Source organism: Azolla caroliniana, unplaced genomic scaffold (genome assembly GCF_043228905.1).
Source record: "Azolla caroliniana isolate FFs.n. ecotype wild unplaced genomic scaffold, voAzoCaro1.0.p SCAF_12, whole genome shotgun sequence".
NCBI classification, from domain to species: Eukaryota; Viridiplantae; Streptophyta; class Polypodiopsida; order Salviniales; family Salviniaceae; genus Azolla; species Azolla caroliniana.
Genome location: NW_028230447.1, coordinates 8,258,254 through 8,281,010, shown reverse-complemented (window position 1 = coordinate 8,281,010; position 22,757 = coordinate 8,258,254). Strand labels below are relative to the sequence as shown.

Below are 22,757 nucleotides of genomic sequence, written 5' to 3'. Positions count from 1 at the left end.
TTGGCTGGACTTAATCGTTTAACTCTTCTTCTAGTTGACTAAGGATTTCAAATTTGTTTGAAAGGTTTGGGCTATTAGGACTATGAGACACACCTAGAGGAATAGACTCAGATTTAGTACTATTAGTACTAGCGGTTAATATTTGATTTACCTACCTTTTTTGTTGATGGGGGTAGTTCACTGCAATATGCCTCGGTCCACCGCAATAAAGACATAATCGATTTGCCTTGTGTCGCTGCTTTTCTTCTTCTAATAGTGGTCCACGGCGACGTGTGGTGTCAATTTCCATTGGAGTCGGAGTATTTGTTGAAGGCGTATTGAATGACTCCCTTGGGAAAGGCTTTGCTACGATTGAAGCGTAGGTGGGCTCCGATCTTGTCCGTGGCATTTGGAACTGACTTTCCAAATGTCGTTCGAAGAGGCGATTATCGCATCGCACCGCGCGACTGATTGCTTCTATCAATGACTTTGGCTCCTCGGGGAAAGTTAAGAGTAAATCTTTAACATCATTACGTAGGCCAAAACGAAATTGCTCCATTAGTGCCTGGTCATTCCAGGGAATATCAGTGGCGAGAAGACGAAAATCCGCAACATAAACCGAGGTCAGCCGCTCACCTTGGCGCAATCTTCGGATTTTGTTGATTGTTGTTCTAACACTGTCGATATCTCCAAAACAGGCTTTAAACTCAGTAATAAACTCTTTGAAATTATTTAACAAGGGAGAGCTTTTTTCTAACAAGGGGGCGAACCATGCCAAAGTCGTGCCACTAAGTAGAGTGCCTACTAATCCCACTCGTGATGCATCGGTGGGATATCAAGAAGGATGCATTTGAATGACTAATCGTACTTGATTAAGGAATCCTCTAAACTACAATCACATTCCATCGAATTTCATGGGAAGGCCGAACTTGGGTTCTTTATGAATCCCTTGCGTACTGGGTCCTTGTTGTTGTATCGCTACTAAGGTTGCTTCAAGTTGTTGCACGCGCACCACTAGTTCCCCATGTTGTTGCGTCTGCTGCTTTTCTAAGGAGATTTGTTGAAATCCCCCAACAACCGTTGATTTTCTTCTTCCAAAGCAAGGAACTTCTCTTTCAAGCATTGTAGCTCGGAGAAAACGGATTGATATTCTTGAGCACTAACAATGGCCATAGTATGAGAGAAAAGAGGAATAAGAGATTAGTATGAAGGGAGGGAGAAGTAAGAAGATAAAGGAAGAGAAGGAGAGAAAATCGGTTCAACCTATCAGGAGCAGTACTAAGACAGAGAAGTACTGTCAGGAACAGTACTAAAACAGAGAAGGATCTAGTACTAAAAGATGAGGATTAGTACTAAGGAAGGTGTAGAACTCTTGAGAGAAGGAGAGAGTGAGAGAGAGTGAGAGAGAGATCGAGGATAACAAAAGATATATATTATGTTACGGGAATATACAATAGTAGCTAGGAGGCGTAAGACTGGCATGGAACCGATTTGGTTCGAAATAATGCCTTGTGCTTCCTTTTATAGCGTTCTCAGGAGTACTCCTAAAGTTTCTAGAATGTTCTAAAGAAATCTGGAATATACATCAATTTTCTATAGTAAAACCTAAATGAAAACAATATCCTTTGTATTACAACATATAGTCTAATGGTCAAAAGCTCAACCCATGTAACATAAGGTCATGGGTTTGAGTCTTGCCATATCATGACAGTGAGTATCACACTTTGATACAATGCTTTGCCTTTGATTACATTCGACCATGCTTTCCACATATCTTCAACCAAGGCCAATCCTTGCATGAATTTCTGTCACAACCATAATGTGCACTCTTGATTGCAACATTCATTGGTAAGTTCTTGAACATTAAGAGTCACTACTCACTTTCACATGTATCACATGAAATGTAATATTTTTGGTCTCATAGGTCATATTTGACCTCCAAAGATGATAATATAATCTATCTATTTGTCTTTTGGTGAAAACACACAATTATATTAATAAATGTGTGTGAAAAACATTACTTACAATGGGTATCACAACGAAGTCTGGTCACCCACTAATTAACTACATGGGTAATGGAACATGTAGAATTGCCAATAGGCAAGCCGCAAGATGAACACTCCATTGAAGAAAGAATTTCTACTTGCTACAATAAAGATATTGCCACATTAGTACTCCCTTAAACTTTGGTACATATGATTTGACTCCATGCCTACCATTAAATACAAAAGCATTGCACATATCCCCAATACCTCAAAAATAGGTAAACAATTTCAATTTTGATTTTGGGTCAATGTATGTGAATAATGCAAACACCCACTATCTTGGCATCAAATAACACCATGATAAAACATGCCGATTTTGAGAAATGTAACTTCCAAATTTGACAAGCAATCAAACATTATATGAAACAGTATTACCTTCCATTTGAACAATGTAAAAGCAATTACCCGTTGCTAGTCCACGTTGCTTTCGAACATATCCCAAAGGCAAATCCCCAATCAAAACTCTCCAAATGAAGATCTTTGCTACAAGTGGCAATTTAGAATGCCAACTACATTTTAAAATCTGGCACCATCCATGATTAGAGTTATGTATTTTCCATTTTTCTTCAACTTTAATGATAGCCATCAAATAGACGCCACTAAGCAATGATACAAAAGATTAGTAGTCACCTGTAAAAATGACGCCTAACCCTGTAAACACCAATCAATCTATGATTCCTCTTCTATTTGTAAAGGTAAAGGACCTTACATCCATGCAATATTTCGTAGTTGTTGCCAGATAAACCCATAATTGAGCAAGATATTTAATAATTGTCGCGCTTTAACAAACTCTAAAATTCTTTGAGATGGAGTCTCAGCTATATCTCCCACCTCTTTGACCCCCAAACGAAACAAACAATTAAACTGAGAGGGCAATTTGTTCTTTCCAAGAAGCCTTAATTGTTGTCCTCCCATGTGTTAAACCAAGAACTCGAGGTGCCAAGTGAATATATGTTTGCAATCTCCCGAATATATGAGAAGGTTATATGTTGTGTGTATGAGAAATAAACTTTTAGATTTTTTCAATAGCACTATTGGTATTAAGCAAGGATGCCCACTTTCACCAACTCTATTTGGTCTATGCATTGATGAATTTGAAGAAATGGTTGTTATGTTTGTAAAGAAAGGTGTTGAAGAAGTTGTCATTCGGAATGTTGTCTTATGATTTTGTTATATGCATATGATATAATGCTTTTTACAAAGACTTTAGGGGATGTGCAAACCCTTATGAACAGAAGGCATTGAAAAACATTTGCATGCATACTAAATTAATTGTCAATAGCTCTAAAACAAAGATTATGCTTGTGAAGAGCCAAAAAAAAGATAAGCCATGCATTATGTACAATGATGAGCCACTTGAATGTGTGGAAAGCTTCAAATATCTTAGCCTTGAAGTTCCCTCAAATCATAGATGGAATGAATGTGCTACACGCCGCTTAGAGGCAGGAAAGCGATACTATGCATTGGAGAACACATGCAATCATGGAGATATTAAGTGTTGGATCCTAAAGGAATACCTTTTCGATACTTTGGTGATACAGACGCTTCTCTATGGGGTGGAAGTATAGGTGGTAGCAGATCTCTAAATCTACTTGGACAGAGTTTGAAATGTCCAAAAACATTTTCTTACAAAGTTTCTACAAGTTAAGAAACAAATGTCATACATCCACCTCCTCCTTGATATGGGATCATTTCCCTTTGAGATTATGGCCATGGAAAGGGTTGTTGAATACATGCTTAAGGTTCAAAAAAGTCCCTCGTTGACGTCCTAGAATTGCATGGGAAGCAAGAAAAAAGATCCAAAAGTTGCATAAAAGCAAAATTTTGTGTTCTGGTTGGATGCAATATATGAAAAAGTGGTTTGGTACATAGGATGCAACACATTTGCTTCATGATGCATTACTAGATTCCTTTGTAAATGAGGCATTTTTGCAACGCCAATGTATCATGACATGGGAAAAATGTGGAGGCTCACACTTCACACATTATACTACACATGTTGCACCTGACCACAAAATCATATTCTTCATGAAATGGGGAAACCGTACACATCGGTACATGTTAGAGCTCATCCTGTTGTCTACTATTTGAACCATTGCTTCTATCCGCCTTAGCTCACATGCATTGCGATGTGAGCTGGGGCGTTAGGGCACAAGTGATGAGAGTGGTCAACTATACATACTTTGCCCTAAACAAGTTCGAGAGTCTGAGTATCACACTTTGATACAATGCTTTGCCTTTGATTACATTCGACCATGCTTTCCACAAATCATATTCTTCGTGAAATGGGGAAACCGTACACATCGGTACATGTTAGAGCTCATCCTGTTGTCTACTATTTGAACCATTGCTTCTATCCGCCTTAGCTCACATGCATTGCGATGTGAGCCGGGGCGCTAGGGCACAAGTGATGAGAGTGGTCAACCATACATACTTTGCCCTAAACAAGTTCGAGAGTCTGAGTATCACACTTTGATACAATGCTTTGCCTTTGATTACATTCGACCATGCTTTCCACACATCTTCGATCGAGCCCTATCCTTGCACGAATTTCTCTCATAACCACAATGTGCACTCTCAATTGGAAAATTCATTGATAAAGTTCTTGGACATCGAGAGTCACTATTCACTTTCACACGTATCACGTGAAATGTAATATTTTTGGTCTCCTAGGTCATATTTGACCTCGAAAGATGATAATATAATCTATCTATCTAATTATCTTACCCTAGTGGTAAGCTGTTATGATACTAACAATACGTCTTGGGTTTTAATTTACTAAATGTCATTGCAAAATGTAGGGGATGAACCCACGACGTCATAGTCTCCATGGAAACTCTCTCTCTCTCTCTCTCTCTCTCTCTCTCTTTCGTGAAAACACACAATTATATTAAAAAATGTGTGTAAAAAACACTACTTACAATGGGTGTGGCAATGGAGTATGGTTACCCACTAACTACACTACATGGGTAGTGGAACATGTTGAATTGCCAATAGGCAAGACAAACACTCCACTAATGAAAGAATTTCCACTTGCTCCAATAAAGAAAATTGTCACATTAGTACTCTCTTCAACTTTCGTAGATATGCTTTCACTCCATGTCTACCATCAAATACAAAAGCATTGCAAATGTTCCAATTATGATGCAATCCCCAATATCTCAAAAATAGAAAAACGATCTCCATCTCTGATTTTGAGTCAACTTGTTTAAATTGTGCAAACACCCACTGTCTAGGTGTCAAATAACACCGTGATAAAACTTGCCAAATTTGAGAAATGTAGCTCCAAATCTAACAAGCAATCGAACATTGTATAAATCGATGAGTACTATCTTCCATTTGAACAGTGCAAAGAAGTAATTGCCCATTGCTAGTCCACAATGCTTTAGAGCTAATCCCAAAGACAATCCTCCAATCAAAACTCTCCAAATGAAGACCTTTGCTACAAGTCGCAATTTAGAATGCCAACAAAGTTGTAAGATCTGCCACCACCCATGATCAAATTTGTGTATTTTCCATTCTTCTTCAGCCTAAGATGATAACCATCCAAGAGACTCAACAGAGCAATGATACAAAAGATTAGTCACTTGTAACAATGATGTTTGACCTCGTAAACATCAATCAATTCACGGTTGTTCTCCTGTTTGTAGCGGTAAGCGACTTTGCACCAATGCAATATTTTGTAGTTGTTGCCAAATACGCTCATAATTAGGTAGGATGCGTAATAATTGTCGTGCTTCAACAAACTCCAAAATTCTTTGAGATGGAACCTCAACTATATCTCCCACCTCTTTGACCCCCAAACAAAACAAACGATTAAATTGAGCTCGTGCAATCTCTCCTTTCTTGGCCAACATAATAACCGAGAAGACACAAGTAACTCTTTTTGCAAAGAATTACAGTGCTCTCTACTAGGTGATGGTTTCCATACACATAACACAAGTGCTTCTTGCCATGAGGTAACCAAATGTTGAACACATGAAGAGCCCAAAATCCTAAGTGAAATACATCCATTCAGTAATTGCCACCATGAAGCCTTAATCGTTGTCCTCCCATGTGTTAAACCCTTATTCTCAATGAAATATTGAACAATAGTTATCCATGGTTGTGAGGTTTGAACACATTCTTGTAATAATGAAAATCTATGAGTCATCATATGCATAGATATCTTCAATATTCCAGCTCCCCCCAAGCGCTTAGGTGTTGCTAGATGATTCTATGCAACCCAAGTGAATCCCATCTTATCCCTCTTCTTCCACAACAAATATCGAAGAGGTTGCAAAACATAATGCAAAGCCTTCTTTGTCTATGGCAACAATGGCAAGTAATATAATATCATGGGTTCCATAATACATTGTACAACCTTCAAGCGTACAGGAAATGGCCAAGATTGTGACTTCCAATACATGTCAAACTTATCCCTCAACTTACTAGACATCCATTCAATCAATTGACCATTTGTAACATTCATTCGTAATGGATAGCCCAATTGTCGAAAAATAGAGCCTTTCTTAACCACTGATCCTTCAGCCATCCTAAACATTTTGAATCCCTTTCAATACATGATATGAGACTAGACTTCCTCCAATTGATATGTAATCCAGAAGCCAATACAAATTGGTTCCATACAAGCACCCCCTTCTGATGCAAACAATAGCAAACAACAATGGGCTAAGTGGATCTTGTGAGAGCAATATCTGATGTAACTCCCCCATTAAGCATTACTTGAGCCACTGCATCTTGTCCTAATAAAAATATGAGGCGAGACATATAAGGTCCAAAGCCATTGTATGCATTAACCCAGACACAAAGGACCAATTAACATGTTCATAAGCTAAATTCACCAAATCTAATTGTACCATAATTAATTCTTGATTAATGTTTTGAGCATAATCCATGGCCATTTGAACATTCAACACATTATGCAATATATTCCTACCTGCAATAAAACCATATTGGACAAGATGTATCAACTTTGGCAAATACTTTTGTAATCTATTTGCCAAGAGCTTTGTAAATATCTTATATAACCCCTCCCCCATCAAAGAAATAGGTTTCCATTGATGAAATTACTCAGGAGATGTCACCTTTGGAACTAATTTAATTAGACCAACCTTCCAAGCTTGAGGCATACAACCAGAACCCCAAGAATGTTGAAACATCAAATTTAAGGGCCCCTTTAAAATGTTCAAATGTCGGTTAAAAACTTCATTTGTCAAGCCATCCCAACCAGTGCTCTTACCACTAGGAAGATTCCTTAAAACCGTGTCCACCTCATCCTCAGTGAAATCCACATCCAATTCATGACTAATGAGGTCATGCTCAATACATCCAACGACATCATAAAACTCATGACGTGCTCTACTCACCTCATTTGTCATTAACAATTGTGGGCCAATCAACTCCTTAAAGTAATGAACACATATGTCAATTATTGTAGTAGGATCCACTATCAATTCATCCCCTTGCTTCACATGTACCACATTAGATCGAGCATAAGTAGGATATAACGCTTAGAAAAACAAATGAGATTGACATTGATTATCTATGAGCCCATCCTTTAGTTGATGCATCTTCCCATAACGATAACTTTGGCATTGCAACTGAGAAATAATAACCTGCAATTGACTTTGGACATCCAAAAGCTCCTCATCTAATGGTGCATGTATCAATAATGCATTACACCTGGAGAGAACTTGTGAGAATTGTCGAAGAAGACCTCTTCTTCATTGAGCATTAGTTACTCCATACATACGATGAATGATTTTAATGTTTCCTAACGTGATATCCTATGCTTTAACTCCTTTAAGATTCATTTCTTGTGAAAAATTTACCAAAATTTTCTCCATGTGAGAATCAAAGTGAGGTTGAAGCAAAAGAGAAGAGTTAAAGCATAATGGAGGCTTTCCAAGTAAGGATTTAAACATGTCAATTGCATGACTACAAACCTCCAAACAAATAGGAAAGTGATTTGAAGTTCCTACATCTTGTTGAACTGTCATACGAAGTGATGTCGGTAAAAAAGAATCATCATGCATCACATACATTCTATCTAACCGACTCCATGTTTGTCTATGTTGAGCAGATTGGAAAGTAAAACCTAGATCATTCCCATGCAACCATGTCCAAACATCTAACTTCAGAACCTCCATAGCCAATGAATCCCAAGCAAGTTGCTTAGGATCATCCATGATTGAATGTTCAGACGTCGATTGAGATGCATCAACACACATGTTAAAATCACCCATAAGTAATCCTGGACGGCCCACACATAGGGTTTGAAGGAGTGAGGCCCATAATGCAATACGTTGAGTGGCTTGGTTAAGGGCATAAATCCCAACCACCCACACAACCTCGCCAAAAAATGTGATTTCTAGAACCAAAAACCAACCATAAGGATCATTATGCACCACTTGAGGATAATATTTATCCCGCACGATTAATACCACACCTGAAATTAATTATTATTAAGATGTCCTGCATAGAATGATGAATATCCACACAAATGAACTGTGGATCCTGCTAACTCATGACACTTATGCTCAACTGCACATAATACATCCCATTCTTTACTTAACAAAGTTTCCCATAATATATACTTCTTATGAGGAGAACATGCCCCTCTCACATTCCATGTTACCACTTTTATTCAATCAACAATGTTACGGGTGCACTTGCTCCTTTAGAGCAACCGATGTCATGAAACTAGTCAAAGCATGTTCCAATGCTGCATATGGATTTTCATGTACCACATCCTTAGGGTTGTCTAGTGAAATCTTTTTTATTTAGGTCCTCCCGCTTGACGAAAACCTCGAGAATTTGATGAATTTACAACCTATCACAATGAATCAAATTGAAGGTGAAGGGGTAATCCCTTATCCCTAAATTGTTGTTGCCAAGGAACTTTTCGAGGACCCTCCCTAGTTCCTGAATTACCTTGCCAAGTAGTCTCCCAAGTAGTGGGCAAACTATTACGTTGTATATTCATTGATTTCCCCTTCGACTTGCCCTTAACCTGATGCCAATCTTTGTCAACAACAACATCACTACTAGCTCTATCCAACGGTTTTTTCCCCTAAGCTTATCTATAACCACTAAGCTTTGTTTTTCGATATCCATAGATTGAGTTCCCTTATTCTTAGGGCCCAAACCTTGAAGTGAGACCTCTTTATAACCTGCTCTAGATGATGTTCCTTCATCCATAACAACCACAATATTTGACACACCAACATCTCTCCCAACTCCTTCCTTACCATTCCCTTCATTAGGAACCTATATAGTTGAGGGACAATGACGATGGCATTCCGTCATAAAGTGACCCCATTCACCACATCCAAAACAATGACCTACAAATGTCTCCCACTTCAATTTAAAACAAAGTCTTTTCATTCCAGGTGTGTTCATACACACCCAGCCTAGCCTCTTATGACTTGTATCCCATAACACACAAAATCTGGACTTATTTGTCGCATTTGTATGTGGAGATACCAACACTTTACCCATTTGACTCATCAACTCTGGTAAAAGTGGCCATAAAAAAGCATGCTTACAATCCACTGTTACCCAAACAGGGAATTCTTGTTTTAACAAAGCATGATAGTCCACTACGGGGACCATTGCATTAAATGCACCAATTGTTTATCAAAAAACACAGGAACTTTAGCCAATAATGCACTTCGATGTTCCGGTGAACGAAATACTACATCATAAAACCCTCATGGTCCTGCATATAAATTTTGAACACAATTGTGTTCAACTATTGTTTAATCCAATTAATGTATGTGAGTTTCCCGGTAAAAAAGAATATAACTGCACGATCATAGAATACATCAAAAGATTGCAACACTGCCTTAGCATCAACTTCTATCAATGCATTCTTTTGCTTCATTTTCATTTTCTTCCACAATATCAGACAACAAGGTATTGGCAATTCCCCATAAATTATCCCAATTATAATGATCCTTGTCAACCTCATCTACATGTATTACTTCAGCATATGTCAATTTTTTCTCATTAATTTCCTCAATACCCTTAAACCTCTTAGAGCTTCCAATGTCTCCCCTTTCACAATTACATTCAACCATCACATTACTCTTTTTTGGATCAATTGTTTCCATATCGATCTCCCCCACAATTTGTGAGGAATTCATGTTTATATCCATTATTCTTGATGTGATTTCGATCTAGGATAAAAACAATTTTCAATTGAACAACAGAGACAAACGGAACTCACCCGATTGAAGAGGTCGAAAATGATGAAGACAATTGGAAACCCGCAATGTGTGTTGAGTATGTGGATGCTGACAACACAAGATTTCTTATGTCTATTGTTGCTTCTTATACAAACCACCAATTTAACTTGTTATATCTCATTAAGAAGCTCTAATCAAGGGCTTTCTAAGACTTGTCTTTATGCCCAATTCCGTTGCCGATAGAGTGCAGCAACAAAAACAAATTCACTTCTTCTTCTTCCCCTCTCCACTCTTGCTTTTTTTTTCTTCTTACTACAAAGTCATTTCCTTTATCGAATATGTTACACCCATAGATTGAAATATTCGCATTCGTGGGGCCTACCCCACGAATCCATACGAATAGGAATACGAATACATATAAATATATTCGTTTTCTTCTTTTTTTGAATTTTTTAAATAAAAAATAAAAAACAGTTTTTCTTCATCTGAGCGAGTGAACAAACAACGAGCAACGAGCGAGGAAGCCTCACCCTACTCCCTGTCCGCCCTCGTTTCCCTCTGCATCTTGTTCTCGGCCAAAAAATTAGGGTTTCGGTTGAAAACCCTAATTTCTATCATAAACCTAATTTAGACAGTAGTACTTTCTTTTGATCCCGCGTCCTCAACTCCCTCTCATGCTCTATTCTAATCCTACATCCTGTTCTCACTGAAACCGTACGTCCTCAACTCACGCTCTCACTGAAACCCTAAGTTTAGTAGAAGCCCTAATTAATTGATTATTAATTAATTAACTTAATAACTAATATTTTTGAATGAATTAAGATATGTATTAGTAAATTAATTAATGTATTAGTGAATCAATTAATGTATTATTGAATCAATTAATGCATTAGTGAATCAATTAATGTATTAGTGAACTAATTAATTATTATATTAGTGAGTTAATTAATTATTGATGTATTTGTGTATATACATATATGAGTGATATGTGTGTATACACATATATCATATATGTATATATCATATATGTATGTATGTATGTATGTATACATCTAAACGAATGGTTTTATAATATTCTTGGGGCCGTTTTATATTCTGGAATATAGCGAATATTGCGGATGTAGAATACCACGAATATTATGCATGGATCAATCTATGGTTACACCATAACATGTTTTGTACAAATACTAGACCTCTTTTAGCTTAAGTCCTATTTTTATTTTTATTTTTATTTCAATGATTGGGTAGACACCCTATTTGTTGTACACCAATTGTCTCATGGGCCAAATTCTGGCCTTAGAAAACATTAATCTCTCTCTCTCTCTCTCTCTAAGTACCTTACCCTAGTGATAAGTTGCTACACTACAAGCACTATAAGCACTATGTCTTGGGTTTGAAACCCAATTATCTCACCTCTCTATTACATACTTCATATCTCTCTCTCTCTCTCTCTCTCAATAGCAACATTCATTGATAAAGTTCTTGAACATCGCAAGTCACTACTAACTTTCACATGTATCATGTGAAATGTAATATTTTTTGTCTCATAGGTCATATTTGACCTTCGAAGACGATAATAGAATCTATCTATCTATCTCTTGTAAGTGTTGTAAGTTGTCTTCATCTTGCCATTGCTTTTCTATTTTGCAAAGTTGTTTGTAGGATCCTTGTGATAGATTTGGCATTTCAAGATAATGGTCAAATATAAGAAAAAGCTAGCATCTTTCGATCAACTCCAAAATCTATCATCTAGCAAATCGTCGATCGTCATTTAACATTATGAAGACATTTTATAGGCTCATTACTCAAGACAAATAAGAGGTAATGAATACATCACATCAAGCTTTGGATGTAATATATTGTTGTTTCAAATCACAAGTGGTTATGGTTGTTGGATAATCCTTCACAATCTTTTTAGAGCCTTTCAAGAGGATCAAATCCAACCACCTATGAGCATGTGGGAAACTTTGAAAAACTCAATAATTGTTTAAGCAAAAAATGAGGATCATGTTGTTTGCATCATGTGTGCTAAATTTATAAACATTGTATAGACTCCTGAAATATAACTAAGACTATTTCATGTTAGTGAAATTTATCAATATGCAAGGGTAGGATTCTGTTTTGAGCAGCATTTAAAGAAATGTATTCATTAATTTCTCATGGCATTCAACAAGACTAATGAAAATTTGGAATTTTGCATCCAACATGAGAAAGAATTGTCAGAAATTTTTACATCGCAGATGTGGTCACTCTACAATGTGTGAGTGCTCATCAAGAGGACTGAAATGATTCCAAAAAAATCCCTTTAAATATTGATTGAGTACATATTTTTGGAAGCCTACATAGGCGTATTACTCATATCAAATTTTTCATCAAGAACATTTTCAATATCTTGTTGGGTCTGTCTGTCTGTACACACACACTATTTTGGTCATTTTCGGACGTTAATACATCTTTCCTTTCTTTAGGATTCCTTTCTATTTATAGAATATCCGACTGGTCACCATTTGTCCTTGGAAGCTCGCACTGCAGCAAGTGTTTGCACTTCATCAGCATCTGAAGGCAACCTCAGAGACGCTCTTATTTCGGCACTAGATACACGAAGAAACGGGTTGCATGCTTTTTCTGTTTTCACACTTGTAGGTATCTGGCAACAAAAAAAAATGAAGCATTATATACAAACAAAAATCTAAAACTCTATTCAAATAATGTAGTTCCACACAAGTTTCTCCATGTTCTAATAGATTTAGAAGCTTTATTCTCACTAACGCCACTAAATTTATTAGAACGCTTGGATTTGAAATGCATTTTACAAGCATTATTAACCAATCAGCGATCTCGTTCCATTAGGTGAGGTAGAAATTTAGGATCATTTTGATTTGATATTGAAAACACAAACTGTGACAATAATGAAATATTCTACTTACTGTCGGAAGGTTTGCTTCTCGAAGCTTCTTGATTTTGTCATAGTAGTTCCTAAGGTTTTCATTGTTGGGCTCGAGTGTTAGTGAGAATTCAGCATTCGACTGCGGCCAGAGCATGGATTTGAAATTAAGGTTGTGTATCTTAAGTAAGCTCTGTTCTATGTTACAATATGTAACCTCTTGATTACAAGGATATTACATTGTTGTGTGTATTTTATATAGTAGTTCATGATTAGTTCTCTTGGTCAAAAGCAATCAGAACATGAAGCATTGCTAAACACAAATCAGAAGCAATGACAATCAAATATTGTTAAAATGTATGTACAACCACAAAACTAGAAGGATATATATAAAACCTTCATTTATAGTTTTTAAAAGAACAGAAGAAAATCCTAACAAAAACATTCTATAATCATTAGACTTAGGTATTCAGCAAATATTCGACACGGTTAAGCTAGCTACTCAATTTCCTAGGTATCTAAAACCGAGCCACTTTTACATAATTCTCACTAGCATTTGAGAATTTATAGATATATTCTCAAGGACAGAAAAAAGTGAAAGAAAGAAAAACAGAATAGGGTCAATTCCAGCGATATATCGAGGTTAATTGAGCATTAGTCAATGTTGTGAAGAACTTTTTCTTAAAAAAAGAGCAACCAAACAACTTACCAATGTGTACTCATGTCCACAGTATATTGAAGTCTCGTCTGGCAAGGCCATTATCTTTGAAAGTGAGCTCCACATCTGAAATAAAATTTCCCAGATTTTTCATATGGAATTCCTCTCTTCAGATATGGAATTCCATACAATATATGAATACTGCTTTTTAACATGCTTGAGAGCATAAGACGATTTTGTTTTGTTTTTACCATAAATGAATTAACAAAATCAAACATGATACACATTATCGTAACAGATAAAATAATTTGCTTGATACATTGTGATTCTACAGTGAGAAAAAATACATATGATTAGATGGAAGATGGTTATTGTTGGGTTGTTTAGTTCTACTATAATAAGGTTTGTGTTACCTACCTGTTGAGGCGTGCCTTCAAAGAGCTTTCCACACGATAGTGAGAATAACGTATCACCAGTGAAAATAGCATTCGAGCTTGGAAAATAGAAGCTTACATGTCCTGTTGAAAACAATAAAAAAAATGCCCAAATGTAAATAATAATAAAAAGACAAAAACAATAATAATTTGACAAGGAAAGGGCCAAATAAAGACTCTTTGCGAAAATTGGAAGGCTTTTGATCGCTCACTGATGATATAAGAAATTATCGCATCTCATGGAATCAGGAATATTATTAGCATTTATCCTACGTAGTATATATAACATACATTATTATATAGTATATAATGAGTACAGACTTACCTCGTGTGTGCCCTGGGGTATCGAAAACCACCATCTTGTGATTTCCAAACATCCATGTATCCCCATCTTGTAAAGCGATATCAATCCCAGGGATTCGCGTTTGGTCTGCAGCGGGGCCAACCACCTACATGCATTTTAACAAACTATAACACCATTGTATATTAAATTGGTGTGAATGAGAAGAAAAGGATACATGCAAAAAGGCTCAACACCATTGCAAGAGGAAAACTTGATTTTGCTAGCAAAGTTTTTCATGATGCATGGCGTAACTTGACTAATGTTGAGCACATTTCCCTTTATAGACGCTTAAGATAAGACACTCCCCCACCCTGCAAGCACTTCTGTAGATTCCAATCTGTACTAAACATTCCTCTTTCGTCTGGATATAATTAGAAAAGCAGAATATTTTATGGTAAGAAGTATTGATACTGTCTAGAAAAGGTGAGGTTCATACATCTTCTCTCCAGATGCATGGTCTCTCTTTTAGATTGGTTGAGTCTATATTCTCCCTCAAAAGTGTATTTCTACATGTTTTGCAACTATAACTTACAACTTTTTTGTTTTATTCATGAAAACTCAACAGTAAGAAGGATAGGTCTTGAACACAGGGAAGTATGTAGACAGTGGGAATATTCTTTTGTACCTTTGCTTTATACTTGCTCTTCAGATCGATGTTACCTCCAGTGTGATCCCAATGATGATGCGTATTAAGAATATAGTCCAAATGAAGATTCTTTTTTGTCAATGCCTTCGCAACGGTTCCATATTCAGAAGGATCTATTACACCACTGACACCTTCTTCAGTATCATACAACAGGTACGCATAGTTATCCTTCAGGCAAGGTACCTGTCAAAGTAATTCAAGCTAAAGCATATAAATGGAAGGTCAAATTTTGGAGGAATGCTCGACCAAGTATCCAAAAAATGGTTAAGACAAAACATATAAATTAACAATCAAACTTTTCATGTACAGTTATACGTGAAATCGCTTCAAAGGACCTCTATCACAGGGAGGGGGGATATGCATAATGCCATCACAGTAAATTCGATAACGCTACGGGTCTAGAGAGCTTATTAGCAGAGAAATTTTGGCAGTAATGAGCATGCAGTCCAACTTACCAAATCAATCTGCAAGGAGGCTGTGATGGAGGATGTGGAGAATCTGCATATTCTCCTTCCGGGTCTGTTACGAAGAAGAAGAAAGCTATTCAGAGTTAAAGAAGAAGGAGAAGAGAAGAAGGTGCTCCTGAGACCCCAAGCTTTCATGGAAACCAAATTCATGGTAAAGCCAAAAAAAACACAGAGAGGAGGTTGTGATTGAAAGAAGAAGAAGAAGAAGAAGAGGAGGTTGTGATCACTACTGCTAGAAGAAGAAGAAGAAGAAGAAGAACAGAGAGAGCTTTTGGGGTTTTTGGGAAATCGCCCAAATACCCCTTCCTATACTTTTGGGTATTTACTGGAATACCCCCAATCCAAAAAACACACCTTTTTTTCATGTGGCAATAAAACACTTGATGTGTCTCCTCTCTACAGAGTTCTTCCTTAGAGAGGTAGGTAGTCAGAGTAAATAAAATACGTGTGCATAGGTGTGCTACTCGAGCGGGACCACCCGGGACTTGAACCAGAGCATATGGATGACTCGAAGGCTCGTTAGTGTCGAATGATCATAAGAGTCAGATGATTCGTCAAACTCGAAGGCTCTACAGAGCCGAAAGATCGTCTAATTCGAAGCCTCTAAAGAGCCCAAAGATCGCCAAAGTCGAATGTAGGTCAAACCCGAAGGCTCTATAGAGTCGAAGGTAGTTGTGATTCGAACAGTGAGTTACGCCCAAGATTTTCACGTAATTAACCCAAAGAATCTGAGATTATGAATGGATTTTACAATATTAAGTCTAGATAGTCTTTTGTGTAGGCTAAAAACGTTGGATTATGAAAGAAAATCCCTTTATAAAATAGGGTTTACAAGATTTTGGAGTTTTTTTATCACAAGATGCAAATTTTTCAGGAATTAATCATGAGCTAAGAACCCTAAATTTCGCAAAAAAGGATGTAAATAAAACCCTAAAATAGCAAGTATATTGTGGAGAAGAAGATGAAGAAGAAAAGAATAAGAGTGAAGCTTCAAGGGGAAATTCTCGAGTTTTGGTGTAATCTCCCAACGATCAACGACCACATCACCTCTTGTTGATGTTGGTCTTACACACCCTCTTGATTTGCTACCCTAGCTTCTTCGCCTCCCAATCCGATAGAGCTTCTGTGTCTCTCTCTTCCCTCTCCCCCTTGTTTGCATTATCTTTACCCTTTTTTATTTTACCACACGTTATGCCTTTTCTTTCCTAAATAATAATAATAATAAAGTCACAAAATGTCTTTCTCTTCACATCTTCGATCTACCAATCAACCTTTCTAATAATCCTAGTTTAACTAAAATCCTCTTGTGCACACCCCACACCCCGCATCACGACATCCACCCCTACCAAACCTACACATCCTTCAGTATGTGCCAAATGTGGTATCTAGGCGGGCAGGGTCACACTACCCAAATTTTGTGATTAGGGTGGATCTCCAATCGGACGCGGACTACGTGAAGGATGACTAGGTGAAGAATTGGGACTCGTTGAACATACCACCCAACCGCTCTCTGTCCAACCTCCAATATCTTGTGAGTCATGGGTGTCTTCTCCATCCATCGAGAAACTTAGAAGCCCACGACTCACATGGCCTTCTCTACCTATCGAGAAGGCCCTCACCTGAATCCGTTGAGGTGGTGTGTTGTGGTTCCAATTATGGAACCCCTCAACGCAAAGGATGTGTTACAATGGGCACCTTTTCTACCCATTGATAAAGTCCCTCACCTCAATCCGTCAAGATGGTATTGTGGTTCCAATCATGAAACCCCTCAACACATTGGATGTGTTTAAGGGGGGGTCCGTCAAGTTGTCTATTTCCACATTGTCTTCATCCTTGTCTTGGGTTACGTTGGCATGGGTCCAAACCTTCGGTGAGGATCTTTGTGCCATCAACCAGACTGTCCCAACTCTCTTGTGCCCAACTCTCAGGTTCTTGATGTGCGGGGTCATTCGATAAACTTATCAACTGGTTGTCGTTGACACTAGTAGTTCCACATTGTTAGTTTGAGAGTTTTTGTTGTCCCAAATGCCCCAAAATCTCATTGTTGTGGCACATTGTAAAGACATAGAGTGAACATCATTTGTTGGGACATATATGTTGTTGTTTTAGAGTAAGAACCTATAGTTGACTGTGAACTAGTCCAAATTATTGAGTGTATGAGTTATTGTGGAGTTTTCCGATCTTGCTCTATTTGACAACGCAAGTTAAGGAGATCATGGTCATCCTAATTGATGTTGCTGGCAGGTGGTAGAACTTCGATGCATACATAGACATCACCCCACATCATTGTTGTACACTTTATATTTGGTCATTGAAGATCAATGTTTGTTAGACTCCCAAAGGTCGCGTCAAACGTGATGATTAGGAAATCTTCCAGAAGGAGCGCCATTTTTTTCATTAGTGGCACGAACCAGGCTTGCATTGAATCGTCCAAGAGGGAGTTGACAAGCTTGAGTTATTTGAAATTGTTGGAGTATATGTTGTGGTTATACACGGATGACTACTCAATTTTGATTTAGGAATCCCTAAGGCCGCTCCAATTGTTGTCAAATTTATCAGGAACATTGATCTTAGGCTTTAGGATTTCCACCAAGTGAGTAGTTGATGTCGTATGTGTGAATTTCAAAGCTTATGTAGGGACTCTTGGAGAACATTATTCTCTCGTCAAAGTTGTTGAAGGACTGCCATGATTTGGTCGAGCTCAGTGATGGAGTCTGGCATGGTGGTGCTTGCACAAGAAGAAGAAGTTTGATTTGTCACAAATCGATCTTCTTGAGAATCAACTACAATGTATTGATCTTCTTGAGAATCGATCAATAAGTCATGTATGAATTGGCTTGTGACCTTAGAGCTTTATCGGGCCGCGACAATTTATTCAAACATAAAGTTGCATGAAAATGTGTAAATATGTGTAAGTGTGCGTGATTATATATATGCCTAAGAGTGTATAGGGTTTTGATGTTTGTGTATGTATTCAAATATATATGTGTGGGTATTTGATTTTGTCCATGAATGTGCAGTTGGTATGTGTAAGTGGTATAGGGCATGTATGTGTGTAAATGTAGTCGCGTATGTGTAGGAGTATGTATACAGTGTGTGTGTGTAAGAGAGAAAGAGTTTAAATGAGTATATTTTAAAGTATACCAAAGAATGGGGGAGTAAATTGGAAACTTTATGCTTAAAAGGGTAGGTGGCTTTATGAAATTAAAAGGGAGTAGAATAGTAAGGGGAACTTTAGTTAATAAAGGAAGCGTACTTTAGGAAATAAGGGGAGAGCCTTGAGGGGTATTTTGGGTAATCTATTTTCTTTTTTTCTAGGGAACGTGCATGCGTGTTGCGGAGAGAGGGGGGAGGGGGGGAATAGAACAATGGAAAATTAAAAAGACAGGTGTGAAACCTAACTTTGTCGTGCCTTCTCACCTTTGCAAGTGCCACATCGTGACAACGAATATAAGAGAATATGTATGCCTAATGACACCACGCCAACACACAAAACGGGGGATTTGGTACAACCAGACAATGCTCGTTGGGATGGGGAATGTGGCCAGCTACCTTGGGACATGCCAACAAATGGGAATAACTGTTGAACTAGGGACATACGAGACCTGCTACACATGTGAACGACTACCATTGCTTGCATAAAGGGAGGGAATGATCTCTCGGCTCGCCACTACAACACAAACAAAGGTGACATGATGATGATACATAGCAAGAGCCGAACTGTTACAATCCAATAGATAAGGGGGGGGGGGGGGGTGGTGAGAACAATCGAGTCGAGCTGGTAGAAAAGCAGTGTTAATTGCCAGTAACACTGAGGGGATGATGGGAATAGTTATCAGTTCCGGTCGGCTAGAGGCAGATAATAGGTAAACGGAGACACACGTTCCGTGAAGAGTTGAGGCGAGATCAGAGCAGGCAGGCAGGCAGGCAGAGCACCTCCGTCCGTCCGTCCGTCCGTCCGTGTGTGTGTGTGTGAAAGAATTGGAAATAAGAATAGTATTATGTATATAGAGGGAATGGAAGGCAGATTTTGGTGCGTGAAAACTGATGTCAATATGCATGTACAAGCAGATTTTGAGAGGAGGTTTGAAAAAGAAATAAAAAAAAAAGCAAAACAGAAATAAATAATTAATGGAAAAATAAAATAAAATAAAATAAAAAAATAAAAAAATAAACAAAAATAAAATAAAATAAAAAAAAAAAAAAAAAAACAAAAAAAAAAAAAATAAAAAAAAAATAAAAATAAAAATAAAAATCCGAAGGCTTGTATATGTATGTATATCATATATGTATATATACTTGCACTGCTCATTGAATTTCTGCCCTAAAATTCACAAATAACAGAAGCAGCCCTAAATCACAGAACATCGATCACAGACAGACAGACAGACAGACATTGAATTTCTCATCCGATTTTTTGCTGCTTCCTTTGGAAACCCATCTCGCTTTTTCTCTGCTACGATCCATCGCCATGACTAGTTCTTCCCTCTTCTCATCGCTTGGCGCCGCTCTGCAGAGCTTTTCATCGCCACGATTCTCTTTTAAAGCTTCAAGCCCGACAACAGCAAATACATCTTCTTCTTCTCGAGGGAGTAGTAATAATCCGGGCTTGGAGTCATTCGAATCACATCTCTGTCAGCAGTTGGAGAGATTGAAGTCAACCGATGAAGGTGGATATTTGAGTATTCCATGGCTATGCCAAGCTATGGAAGAAGTGGTTCTTTCCACACATGGATATGCAGAAGTATTTATCCCTGATCTTCAACGGGCCCTTGCAGAAGGTGATTTCAAATGGTTAGATGAATACTTAGATGACAGTGTTAAACTTCTTGACATTTGCCGAACTCTCCGAGATGCCATCTCAGATATAAAAACCTACGATTCTTATGTTGATCTTGCTATACATAGCTTCTCACCACAAACAGTTGGTTATGAACCCCACCTGCGACGATCTAAAAATTCTCTTCTTAGATGTATTGAGGCCTTAAAAAGGAAAGAAGAGGAGATGAATCAAATGGGTCAAAGAAGATCTAAGCTTGAGAATTGTAGCTCTATGCTGAGAAGAATGGGTGAGAAGTTAAATATGGAAGCTGCTTCTAAAGGTAATTTTTTCATGGTTATTTATGCTGCTCAAGTAAGTACTATTTTCATTTGTGGGGTCTTGGCTAGTGCTCTGTCTTTTAAGCCGAGGCGCCCTCTTTCTTCTATTTCGGTTGGTGGACAATCTGCGTGGACTTTCTCTTTAACTAGTCTCCAACAAAGAGTCAAAGAAGAGATTGATAGAAAGAAAGCTAAAGGGTCAAATGCATTGCTAGAAGAGTTGGATAAGACCGATATTGCAGTGAGATTGTTGTATGGGAAGGTGGAGAGTATGCTAAATTCGAGATGTTTTCCTGTTGGTGAAGAGCAAGCGAGAGAGATTAGAGATGCGGTGGAATCGCTCAAGATGGCGAGAAGAGAGTTAAGGAATGGGATTGATCCATTGGAAGCAAGTGTTGGGGAAGTTTTCAAGGTCTTGATTGCTAGCCGAATTGCCCTTCTCGATATATATAGTCACTCACGATGACGTGGCTTGTTGCCATCGATTCCTTTTTTTGATGATGATGGCAATTTTCTGGTGTTGGTGCCCTATGTCATGTTGCAGTTTGTTTGCAACATGGCATGTGACCATTTGGTGTTTATAATGACATGGCACCGCTTTTTTAGTAGTGGTGGTGAAGACATCACATTGTTTCGTTTCAATGGTGGTAGTGGTGGCATGGGACTGCTTCTTTCAATGATGGTGGTATGACTCTTGTTCTATCAATGGTAATGATGGTGTTTGGCTTCACATCGTATCGTTGAATGGGCGTTGTTTTTCTCAAAGATGGTGATGATCATTGCATAGCATTGTTTTGTCACTTTCAATGGTGGTGACATGGTCTTATTGTTTTCAATGGTGTCAACATGGCCTTCTTGCTTCTTTTTAAATGGTGGTGATGATGATTACATGGCTTTCCTTCTTTCATGGTGGTAATAGTAATGACATGACATTGCTTCTTTCAACGATCTTGATGGTGACGAATGGCATGGCACCATCACATACCTATATGAAGAAATGGACTATCTATGCGTGTTTCCACACATGTCATGCTAGATCTGAGATGGAAGCTTAATGATTGTCAAGGTGTGCCGTCATCCCATTGGGCATATATTTATGGATACAAATTGGCTGCTCCAAGTTTTGGTATGTTATATGTTCAGAGTATTGTGTACAAATCTAGAAATCAACCCAACTCATGATCATTTTGCTTGTATATGCTTTTGTATAACATCCCCCTTCTTTTGTTATAAGTGTAACAAATGAGGCTTAATTGAATAAATAGGAGCAAACAATTTAAAATAAAAGTATCTTTGTGTATCATTCTTCTATTGTGAATATATATACAGGAAGTTTTTTTATAACGGCTATAGTCTAGCCAGAGATGATTTACTGAATAAAAGCTAATAACTATGTTAAAATGATGCAATATAATATCCATCAGTTGTTTCTGTTATTGATTACTCTTTAACTGAATGGTTTCTGAAGTGATTTATTTTTATACTACTGTAAAATCTGAATGTAATCTAATGCATGTCAATAACTATGTAATCACACAACTTCACTATTTAATTCCTCTTAGGAACACAATTATCTTAGCAGAACACAAGTTCATTTATTAGGCTACACCTTTTTGTGTAGCAGAAGTGCAATGAGATTCAATAGCAAGATTCTATTAGTAGGTTTTTATTGTCCAATTGCTGGGTGTATTTGAACATATATTTCAGCATAGACTGAAATGATTTTGTTAAGAGATTTTGTAAATTGAAATGATTGTCGTCGTGGCAGTTTACACTATTACGTTCCAGTAATCTCATTAAAAGTGATGGTTGGTTGTGTGGTAATGATTCATCAAATATGTCAATTACCAATTATGTTGTACTCAATGGGGGGGGTGTGAGAATTTTAGGGGTTCAAAAACATGAAAGAGATGATATTTTGATCTCCCTAGAAGGCTAGAGACAGGGATTCTCATCAAGTGCTTTAAAAGATGGGCTAGTAGCAAGGGGACTAATTTTTTTTTTTACCA

At 37.6% G+C, this 22,757-nt stretch overlaps 2 protein-coding genes across 2 annotated transcripts; one reads left to right on the top strand and one right to left on the bottom strand.

The window, feature by feature from the left end:
• Positions 1–12,336: 12,336 nt before the first annotated feature.
• LOC147857025 (hydroxyacylglutathione hydrolase 2, mitochondrial-like) lies at positions 12,337–15,837 on the bottom strand. Its single transcript, XM_087328872.1, has 7 exons — positions 15,637–15,837; positions 15,161–15,364; positions 14,518–14,641; positions 14,176–14,276; positions 13,810–13,884; positions 13,144–13,242; positions 12,337–12,863 (listed from the first exon to the last, which is right to left on the bottom strand). Exons 1-7 carry the CDS (start codon positions 15,796–15,798, stop codon positions 12,717–12,719), a joined length of 912 nt encoding a protein of 303 aa, XP_087184998.1. The 5' UTR covers positions 15,799–15,837; the 3' UTR covers positions 12,337–12,716.
• A 4,184-nt stretch (positions 15,838–20,021) lies between these two features.
• LOC147857024 (protein BPS1, chloroplastic-like) lies at positions 20,022–22,092 on the top strand. Its single transcript, XM_087328770.1, has one exon. The coding sequence runs from the start codon at positions 20,120–20,122 to the stop codon at positions 21,212–21,214; it is 1,095 nt and encodes a 364-aa protein (XP_087184896.1). The 5' UTR covers positions 20,022–20,119; the 3' UTR covers positions 21,215–22,092.
• The last annotated feature ends 665 nt before the right edge of the window (positions 22,093–22,757 follow it).

What these genes read in the sequence shown, in the direction of transcription:
- LOC147857024 (XM_087328770.1), top strand. Translation starts at nt 20,120, where the DNA reads ATGACTAGTTCTTCCCTCTTCTCATCGCTTGGCGCCGCTCTGCAGAGC.
- LOC147857025 (XM_087328872.1), bottom strand. Translation starts at nt 15,798, where the DNA reads ATGAATTTGGTTTCCATGAAAGCTTGGGGTCTCAGGAGCACCTTCTTC. An exon ending in AGAGCAAGTATAAAGCAAAG is followed by an intron (nt 14,642 to 15,160) that starts GTACAAAAGAAT and finishes AAATGCATGTAG; the next exon opens with GTGGTTGGCCCCGCTGCAGA. An exon ending in GAGAAGCAAACCTTCCGACA is followed by an intron (nt 12,864 to 13,143) that starts GTAAGTAGAATA and finishes TTTTGTTGCCAG; the next exon opens with ATACCTACAAGTGTGAAAAC.